General features: G+C 41.2%; 1 protein-coding gene across 1 annotated transcript; it reads left to right on the top strand.

The window, feature by feature from the left end:
- The first annotated feature begins 287 nt into the window (after window positions 1-287).
- fgf16 (fibroblast growth factor 16) lies at window positions 288-9,337 on the top strand. The gene is made up of 3 exons (XM_041195959.1): window positions 288-564; window positions 2,441-2,544; window positions 9,092-9,337. The coding sequence occupies exons 1-3, from the start codon at window positions 288-290 to the stop codon at window positions 9,335-9,337; spliced, it is 627 nt and encodes a 208-aa protein (XP_041051893.1).
- Window positions 9,338-10,386: the final 1,049 nt, after the last annotated feature.

The raw sequence follows: 10,386 nt of genomic DNA, 5'->3' as shown, positions 1-10,386 counted from the left end.
CCAGGCGGGGCTTATTTAAATATCGAATATGTCAATGTGAGAGTATGTATATAAACAGCTGCTTTCATCTGATTCCCCTGGACTTCAGTTATGAAATTTAAGCGGAGATTAATGCGCCGGGATCCCTATAAACGGTGCAGTCAAAACAAAGTCGTCTCGTCTGTTATTATACACGAGGGGGCTGCATTGGGAGGTGTTTTTTTTTTCCCCGAGCACAGGGTTGATTAATAAAAAGTGATCGCGGCTCTAATTGATCGCCCCCTGGCTCCGGCTGCCTCATGACTCTGATGGCCGAGGTTGGGAGCTATCTGGGACCCCTGGACTCAGACATACACGCCGTTTCTCTTGGGAATATGCCCGTGCTGGCCCAGGCCGACTCCCCCGGGTTCCTGAGCGAAAGGCTCGGGCAGATCGAAGGCAGGCTGCAGAGGGGAACACCCACCGACTTCGCCCACCTCAAAGGCATCCTCCGGCGGAGGCAGCTCTACTGCAGGACCGGCTTCCACTTGGAAATCTTCCCGAACGGGACTGTCCACGGGACCCGGCAGGATCACAGCCGATTCGGTGAGCGGGAGAGGGAAGGAGGAGGAGGAGGAGGAGGAGTGGGGTTGGGGGGGGGGGGGGTTGCAATTGGAGCAATTCCTTGTTCTTAGCAACTGGTGTTTATAAACATTTTAAAATGTCAGTGAGTCTGGACAAGGGAAGGAGGGAGTGTTAAACTGTGGAAGAAACTGGGCAAATACACACACCGAATTTGGTGCTGTTACTATGCACAATGCAATTAACTCTACAATTGTTGGGAGGTTGATTCAGCCTGTGTACCTGCAGTTAATGACGGCTTTACTGGGGTGGGGGGGAATAATGTGCAGAGGGAACTCGCCATCCAACTTTGGCGCTCTGAAACATGTTTACCCTTCACCTTTTTTTTTTACCTTTTTACACCCGTACAACTCCAGCTGGACTGCCTCAAGACTCTCTTCCACACCGCTTTGCAGGGTTATCTGGAAAGATTTATATAAAACACCGCACCATGTCTGGCACGGTTGAAGGTTTTAGCACTGCATTTGGAGAGCGTGTGTGATGGTGCCACAGGGCGGTTGTGATATGTTACTGTATTTACAGTGAAACCCCAAAGCTCCGGCCGTCTGCGCGGTTACATTCGGGAAAAGTCGTATCCCCTTGTTTAAGTGATGTCGAGTTGAGAGAGGGAAGCAAAGAATAACCGAGAAAGGTACATGGATATATAGCGACTGCAGAAAGTCCTGCGCAGAGGGATGCCAGATAGGGAGTGTGGCAGAGTTCAGGGAGGGGGAGGATCAGACACAGACTAGCGGGAGAGAGAGGCAAGGAGACAGGCACACCGCAGAGATCCTCACAAAGACAGGGGTTCGTACAACACATTAGGGAGACAGAAGCTGAGGGAGACAATTTAGACAGAAACTAGGGCACACATACCGGGAGAGGCGGAACACAGAGGCAGTCTCAAGCCGGGGACTGGGTGAGTCGTACAGACAGGGAAATGGAGAATAAACGCTAAGTGGGAGAGTGAAACACAGGAAACTGGAAGTCGAATGCCCAGGGCCTGAAGAGTAAAGAGCAGCGAAGAATGATCCTCTTATTCTTAAATCCCATTAGCTTCCTCCTCTGTGCCTTCTCCACCCACCCGCCCCCCCCCCTCCCCCTCCCTCGCCTCCTCCTCCTCCTTTCTCTCCCACCGGTTGAAGCAGGTGTCTTTCATCCACTAGAAAAGATGGAGTGCTTCTTTTTCACTCCCAGACCTGCTTCAAAGCGCCGTTCTTACCTAATAACCAAACTGTCTCATAAATCACTGCAAATTCCTCCCCGTTATTATCAAACACAGGGAGATCATCTTAAAAAAAAACGTTTTCTCAAAAGTTTCCATCGCGCCCGATTCTGAAGCGATCCCGCCTTTCTGAGTAGGCATAACACGGGCTATTTTAAGGTCAATCAAACTAATGTAAGAAATGAAATGTGAAAGAATAGAGGGCTTTATAATTAGAACCAGATCCTGTGACCTGACACCCATATATACTACAGCCAGCCTTAAACATGTTCTTTTTAAAATAATCACTGATACTTCGTTTTTTTAACTATTTGGTGACCACAGTATAATTTCTGTAACATTAAAAAAAACCTAATAGTGTTATTTTCTAAACTCTATTCACGTTGTGCAGTGAATTAAAGAGTCGTTAAGCTCTCGTTACTATATGGTATATTTGACATCAGCTGTCTGTGTGACTATTACTGGGCACTTAGAAAGTTGCCCTAGACTCTGAAACATCCAATAAATGCGCACATTAATCCTCTGTGACTTTTACTGTCCCCTCGGGCGGAACAGACTACGCTAATGTAACTCTTACCTTCCCTGCTTCGGCGGCTGTGACCATTGACAAGTTCCCCTCTCTGATGTGTTGTGCAGGAATTCTGGAGTTCATCAGCTTAGCGGTGGGACTGGTCAGCATCCGTGGGGTGGACTCGGGACTTTATCTGGGGATGAACGAGAGAGGCGAGCTCTATGGGTCGGTAAGTTCAACGTGTTTTGCACATTCTCGTAACACAAGTGCCCAGCAATGTTTCAGGCAATTGAACCAAAGTTTTTACACTGAGATCTCAGGAAAGACTGATTATTACCGGATTTCGATCAACTGTTGTGTGTGTGTGTGTCAGACTGAAACCTCTGCAGGAAACGTCAGTTTTTTGTCTAGTGTAGGTAAGGGAGGATGAGGGTAATGCAAAGTTGTGGCACCTTATGTTACTGTAGATACAAAGAAGATCAAGGCATATCTTACCTCATCCACTCAGGGCATAATTACTCTCCCCTCCCGCTTCCTCCCTCAAAAAAAATCATGGAATCCTAGCTATTTCTGAAATGATTCTACCGTGTTTAAGTCAGCTATCTTATTCAGAAGATCTCTCAATTTCTCATCACTGTATAAAGAAACGCTTCCTGATATCAGTCTTAAAGTAGACCTTTTGCCAGTTAGAACCACCATTTATCCCACTGTTCCATTTTAAGTTGACATAATATTCAGGAGTTTCATTTCCTGATCACTTGTCATTCTCTATGTATCTGTGGTTCCCTTTCAGTCAGCTTCTTTGTCACAGCTAGTTTATATTTCCATCTTCAAGGTAATTCTCCTTTGCAACACAGGGCTGCAATCAATGGTAAACCTGGCTATAAAGTGACTGAGTGTTGGCTGGAGGGGCAGTGGCTAACTTCAGAAAGTAATGCTCAATTGCTCCCATGGAAGCAATAGGAACACCAATGGCAAATGTTTCCAATGGTGTAGTCCACTTGGACAGATCAGTAGCACACTCTTCTGCATCCCTGGATCCTTTTGGTCTTCCTGGGCAGCAGTAAAGATCCTGCATACAGCAATGAAAGTTAAGATTGTGACTTTCAAAGTGTATACTGCAGTTGTTTTTTGAGTTGCTGCTGTCACTGTGGAATCCATGCTGCAGTGAAATGAGGTGAATCCCACTGCAGAATATTATCCAACCCTTTTTAATTGAAGTAGTCCCTCAGTAGGGGATGGGGTTGCTTAAGTTAATTTCCTTTTTAAAATACTCATTGGAAGTATTTGGTCTATGCAGATATACCATCTGTTGCAATGTGATCTCACCATAGCTCCCGATGCTGTGGCACAGGAGCAGAGCTCTGAAGCCTGTTATTCCTGGCTGGCCCAGACCTGTGTCTAATAGTAAACCCACTATTAAAAGCAATAACGCCCTTTAACTCAACACATCAATCAGAAACAGCAGTATAGACTTGTTCCTTCCCTTAGAAGTTGCTCATTGTTATCAAAGAACAACTGTAATGGTATTTTAGGAGCACTAAAATGTGTATATTCTGGTACTTTTCAGTGTCACGCAGTGCACAATGTCCCTGTATCACTCACCCTTCTTGACAGACAAGGTGACTATTGCTGAAGGCTTTCCTTAAAACATATTTCTGTCAGGTGACATGGAAATTACTGCCGTCTTTAGGTGGCTGATATGTAGGCAGCTATACAGCAATGGGAACTGAACCCCATTCTTCATAAGTATGAGACAATGTAATCTCTATACATTTTATAAATTAACAACTGTGTGAATGGGGTTCATAATGGACCAGGAAGTCCTTTGCTGTGCAATACACATGAAAGAGAACTTATATTTATATAGTGGATTTTGCCACCTCAGGACATCCCAAATGCTATACAACCAATGAAATACCCTTGACTTATAGTCACTATTGTAATGCAGGGAAACACAGCTGCCAATTTGCTGACAGTAAGGTCCCACAAGCAGTAATTGTCTCTTTCAGTGATGTTAGCTGATGGAACGTATTGGCCAGGACACCAGGGGATTTCTTACCTTTCTTCAAAATGTAGCGTGGAATCTTTTATGTCCAAAGAGCATTTGGGGCCTTGATTTGCCGTCTCATTTGAAAAGCAGCACCACGCTCAGTGCAGCACTCCTTCAGCACTGCATTGAAGTGTCAGCCTAGATTATGTGTTCAAGTCTCTGGACCACTTGAACCCACGACCTTCTGACTCAGAATGCTGGACCACTGAGCCAAGATAAGTACAGTTTAATTTTGGCCCGCAACGCCAGTGGGACAGTATGACTGTTACAGCATTGTGGAGTACCAACCTTTGGGAAGGATGGGATCATGATTGTGATTCTCTGTACAGCTAAGTTGTTAATATTTGTCATGATATTGAGAGTAGAGATTTCACCATGATCACTATTCCTGTGCCTTCTAGCAGTCAGTTTCAGAGCATTTACCAATTTCCCATGAATGATGGGTTTCATTGCACCATAACTGGGAAAAAGAAAATAATTTAGTCGGAATTTTGCTGTTTCGTAAAAGAATAAATGAATTCTTCATAAGCATCTTTTCCACATTGCTGTCTACTATCCATGTGGCTGCTGACATCTTAAATGAAAATTGTTTTAGCATTGTGTAGCTTTAAGGATTAAGGGTGTCCGAGCTGACATTAAATATCAGGGGACAGGAGGTAACTCGCAGCAAATATTCTTGCTTTCAATAATTGTTGCTGGCAAATGAAAATGATGGGGCAAATTCCATTCAATTTGGATCATATTTTGGGTGCCAGAGCAGGAGATACAGTACAGATACAGAAATTAAAAGAGCGGAGAAAATGAAGGAGTGAGATTAAGGAAAGGAACTAGGATAAGATGAGTGTCAGGGAGGGATAAAGATGCTGGTGTTTACCTTGGTGACACAGGAACTTTCAATATAATTCATACTACCTGTAATCATTCAGTTATTTAGAACATGTTATATACCCAAAGGCTAAAGAAACATTTTAGAAATCAAAGTAAGGCCATAGGAATTAGGATTTGGTTTATCATTTCATTTTTCATTGAAGAAAATAGTCTTGGTTTCAGGAATCCTCTTGCAAAAGGCCTCACGTCCCTTTCCAAAATACAATTAGACTTTAAAAGGGAAAGGGAGCTACAAATCAACAAGCTGAAATCGTTGCTTTTATAATACAAGAACTGTTCCTACAATGAACACATAGTTTTTCACTTCTGCAACAGAACTGAAATCCTGAGAGAATGAAGGAGCAACAGAATATGGAGGGCTCATCAGCCGTTTGCCCTTTCAAATAAACTAGTCAGATCTTTGGCTGGGGTCAGCTGTGGGGCACACTTGAAGCTTAGTTTATGAAGGAGATGACAACCTGTAAATAGGATAACCGCCTTTACCTCCCATTCATGTGATGTTACTATTGCCAGGCTGAGGATCAGGCACCATTCATCAGTCACCATCCTTCTCACCAAGGGTGTTGATAATAATACAGCTTGTTGGCAGTATCTGATCTGAAGGTGTAGAGGGCATAACCGATATTTTTGTTAGTAGGTTTCCAACTTAAGGACTCTCTAATACATGTTATCATTATTATAAATTTAGTGAGACTGGCAAAAGTTTACTTTAATCAACATGTGAACTTCTGAATTTACTCGCTGGGTTTTATGTCAGGACAAGTGCTTCTATAAAGCTAGCTTTGTAACAACAGGGTTTTAATAATGACATTCCTGGATAATTATAAACATTATGCAAAAATATGAATTTACCTGTTTTCAATGTTTCCTTTAATTAAGGTCTATCATTTTTAAAATATAGGTTATATAATCGCTCAATCTAATGAAAAGAAACAACTTTGCCCCAACAATCTTATTCACCTCTATAGTTCAGTCCGCCACACAACAAAGCAGACTGAAAATGTTATGCCTGGTCTTGCGCACTTCACTGAGTGAAGAGGGCAGTGCTCAGCTGCCCACACCCCAGCAAAGTACCTGACATCTACCGTGTCTCATATAAAACAGGAAATAGTCACTTAAAACGGATATAAATTTAGGCTTACATCAGGGAGATTTTTTTTTAATTGTTTCTGGCTGAAACAAATAATTCAAAGCTTTGTATCAGTCTGAGACTTGAAAGCGCTTTCCTTATGCTTCCCCTCCCCCTCTGAGCAGTTTCTTTTTCCACTCTCCAGGGCCTACACTGCTGCTTCCTGCCACCATCAGAACAGGATGGGTCTGCCGTTAATACAAGCCTGATTGTTCAAAAGGCGACATGTTTCCAATGAGTAGGACTGGTCCTACCAGTTCTTCTTTTGCTCTGCTTTTTATTCCCTCCCAAAATGGTACATATTCCAGTTCTACAGTGCTCCCTCTAGTGAGTTGTTTGAGAACTGACTAAACTCACCCAAACTGAAGCAGCTAAGTTCAAGCGTCAAATATCAATAGGAAATGCTAGAAATACTTAGCAGATCTGGCAGCATCTTGTGGAGATGAAAGGTCACAGATCTAAAATGTTAATACTGTTTCCCTCTCCAGATGTCGCCATAACCTGCTGAGCATTTCCAGCATTTTCTGTTTTTATTTCAGATTTCCAGCATCGGCAGTATTTAGCTTTTGTATGAGCATTTAAATGCCAATCTATTTTGGAATTGGAAAGCAAGACCCTCTGGCTGAAAATGTATTGCTCAATTTCTATAGGGGCTAAGATGCCCAGGAATATCTGGAGCAGGAATATATCAATCTCATTATTGAGTACTCAGTTAAAGTTCACACAGGGAGTCCAAACATGATTTTTACCATACAATCTGTCAAAATATAGTTATCCAAAATATTTAATTTTATGCCCTCCTTCATCAAAAATGTAGGTAATGGCAGGTATTTGTTTTGAATTACCCCATTAATTTTCTCCTCTACAATTTCCCTCTCTTTTTAGTTAAGATACTGAGTAATGTTAACCACACTCCATTATCATGTCAAAATGACATTCTTGATGTATGAACCTTGCCTGCAAGTATTGGCAACCTCTTCACTTTCAGGAAGTGTCACAAATGCACTTGACCTTATTGTCTCCTGTCCTCCACGTGTGCACCTTCCATCAGGCCTAAATGGATAGTGCTAGTGATTCTTTTCCTTTGCTGGTCCAAGGTGCTGAGGTCAACTGTAATATCCCTGCCACCACCCAGACTGAGACTGGGTCACTCAAAACATATGTGGAATTGAACCTGTGTGTTTCAGATTTGCATTTACCAATTGGGCATTGTGTGCTATGTAATCTGCTCCCGCACTGTTATTCTCTAGCAAAGAGTGCACAGATGAACCATAAGGTGATGGCAGGAATGACCAATGGTGACTGAACTTCCAACGTTTCCACTTCCCTGTGGAAAGCTGCCTGGGCTCTGAACAGCACTTACTCTCAATCAGTTGTTTTAAATACATACAGGGATTTCAATTCATTATTTTATCAAAAGGCAAAAAAAAAATGGAGTGATAATTTAACAGAATTGGGAGAATGCTTGTTGAGTGTCTTCAGTAAGCCCACCAGTTCAAGAAAGAAAAAGCCAATGAAGTGCCTCTGAAATGTGGTCATTGTTGTAATGTAGGAAAAGCAGCAGCCAACCTATTCAAAGCAAATCCTACAAACAGCATTAAAAATAAATGATGGGAAACCTGTTTTTAGCTGTTGGTTGCAGGGTAAATACTGGCCAGAACACCGGGGAAAACTCCCTTGCACTTCTTCAAAAAATGATGTGGGATCTTTTACTTCCCACCTGAGAGGACAGGTGAGGCCTCAGTTTAACATCTCATCTGAAAGATGGAGTCTCCGACAGTGCCGCACTCCCTCAGCACTGCATTGGAGAATCAGTCTAAATTATACATCCAGGTCTGTGGAATGGGACTCTGACTCAGAGACTGTCACTGAGCCAGGTTGCCAGTGAATTGGTTGCTGCCTTCTTCTGGGACAGTGCCCTGAAAGGTTGTGCCTTATAAAGACTGGTCAAATCCTGCCAGCAGGAAAGAGATAATAGTTTCCTTTTGATTCAAGATGATTTCAGATGATAAATCAAACAATTCTGGCAAAATTAATTTCAGCTCCTTTAGGCACATCCCCACAATGAAACATAATTACAGTCCCCTGGCTGAGAGAGAAAGAGAAAGGGGGAGAGAGTATTCATCTTTTAGAGAATAGAAATGGCTTCTGTTTTAGTGAGAACACAATTTTGCTGCTAGGTTCTACACTGTAACCAGAAAAGATCAACGTTGCTTGGAATGTGTGAAGCAGTATGTAGTTTTGCAATTCTGCTGGTCATTTGAATTATATTGGAAGATTGTTCTCTATTGAAGGAATCCAGTTGTTTTGCTTCTCACTTGGTAAATATTAAAACTGAATAGTGTAAAATAAATAAAACAGGCACCTTAGATTTACAATGCTAAATGTTTTGGCCAGTGCAGACATGATGGGCTGGATGGCATCTTTCTGCCACACAACTTTTCTACGGTTCTAAGTCACACTATTTCTCAAGTGATGGTAATTAGCTCCTGGCTTGAATGACATTGAGCCCAAGTTTAACCTCTGCAAGTGGCTGGGACTTGAGTGAATTAAAATCGCGCTCATTTTTCTTATTATCATATGAAGTGGAAAGAAGTTCTTCAATTTTACCCTCAACTTATTAAACAGAATATAACGTAGGAAATAAATAGCATTGAAAACACATGTATTATACCTTCTAATTAATGTCCTTTCTCTTTCTTACAGAAAAAATTAACATCCGAGTGTGTTTTCCGGGAGCAATTTGAGGAGAACTGGTATAATACCTACGCATCAACTTTGTATAAACACTTAGATACTGGGAGACATTATTATGTGGCTTTGAATAAAGATGGTTCCCCACGGGAAGGATATAGGACTAAACGGCATCAAAAATTTACTCACTTTTTACCTAGACCCGTGGACCCTGAAAAAGTACCGACATTATACAGAGACCTCTTGAACTATAGTTGATAAACTTCGCTGCCTTGCAAGTGTTGTACATACGCGGGAGCTTTAGCTATTCTGGGGAGCAGTGCCATCAAGAAACTCATGGCCAATTCTGAGACGACCATTTTGGCTGAATTCATTACCACTATTAATACTATCAAGCCTTTATGAAGCGCACAGTCCCAGGATTTTTTTTTATATTCACACATCTATATTCTCCACTGAATTTTGCTTCTAGATATTTGTTGAGGAGGCGAGGAACACAAAAGACTCATAGACAATGGACACTTTTATTGCTGGAGAGAAATGAAAGGCCACTAAGTGGCGATAAACGCTGCTGCAAATAAAGAAGCTTTGAGCTAAAAATTATATATTTATCAGAAGTTGATATATTTCGGGTCTGTGGATGACACACTGCTGAAAGCAGATATTTACTATATTACACAGAAGAGAAGAGCCAAGAAGATATAAGATTCCCAGTCTTTGGAATGGGCTAAAATTATTACCATGGACACTGTATAAACGAACAAAAACTATTTATAGAAATGTCAACATTATATTTATTTTATATATTTATTTATTACATAGACTATATTTTTAATGACAATGTATAGACCAGATTGCTGTCTGGAAGGATTAGATCCTACTGAAATGTAAATGACCACTTTTAAGTTATGAAGATCTATGAATGTTGAATAAAAAAAGGTTATGGACAATAAAAGAAAACACTTTGTTTAAAGCAAAAAGTATATTGTACAATTAACATGTTGCTTGTTCACTCAATAAAAAGAAATCATTATGACTGAAAGTTAAAATGTTACAAATATTCCAAAATATTTCTAATCAGTTACATTGCAAAACGTTCTATTCTCCAATATGCTAGGCAAGTGATGTTAATATAATTGCTAAAAACAACTCTTTGTAGCTCATCTTTATATGGTATTTAATATATTTGACCATTTATCTTTAGCTATTGCTTATTTCCCTCTTTTTTTGGTCAGTTCCACGTAGGAACTTTCTTCTTGTGTATTTGAGCTCAGTTAAAAGCTTGCTCAGTGGAATATTCACTTACC

Source organism: Carcharodon carcharias, chromosome 9 (genome assembly GCF_017639515.1).
Source record: "Carcharodon carcharias isolate sCarCar2 chromosome 9, sCarCar2.pri, whole genome shotgun sequence".
In the NCBI taxonomy this organism is placed as follows: domain Eukaryota; kingdom Metazoa; phylum Chordata; class Chondrichthyes; order Lamniformes; family Lamnidae; genus Carcharodon; species Carcharodon carcharias.
The sequence above is the reverse complement of the archived record's forward strand: the minus strand, read 5'-3'. Positions and strand labels throughout refer to the sequence as shown.

Excerpts from the sequence above, each read along its gene's own strand:
- fgf16 (XM_041195959.1), top strand. The coding sequence starts at position 288 with ATGGCCGAGGTTGGGAGCTATCTGGGACCCCTGGACTCAGACATACAC. Across the intron at positions 565-2,440 it reads GCAGGATCACAGCCGATTCG|GAATTCTGGAGTTCATCAGC; the intron begins GTGAGCGGGAGA and ends TGTGTTGTGCAG. Across the intron at positions 2,545-9,091 it reads GAGGCGAGCTCTATGGGTCG|AAAAAATTAACATCCGAGTG; the intron begins GTAAGTTCAACG and ends TCTTTCTTACAG.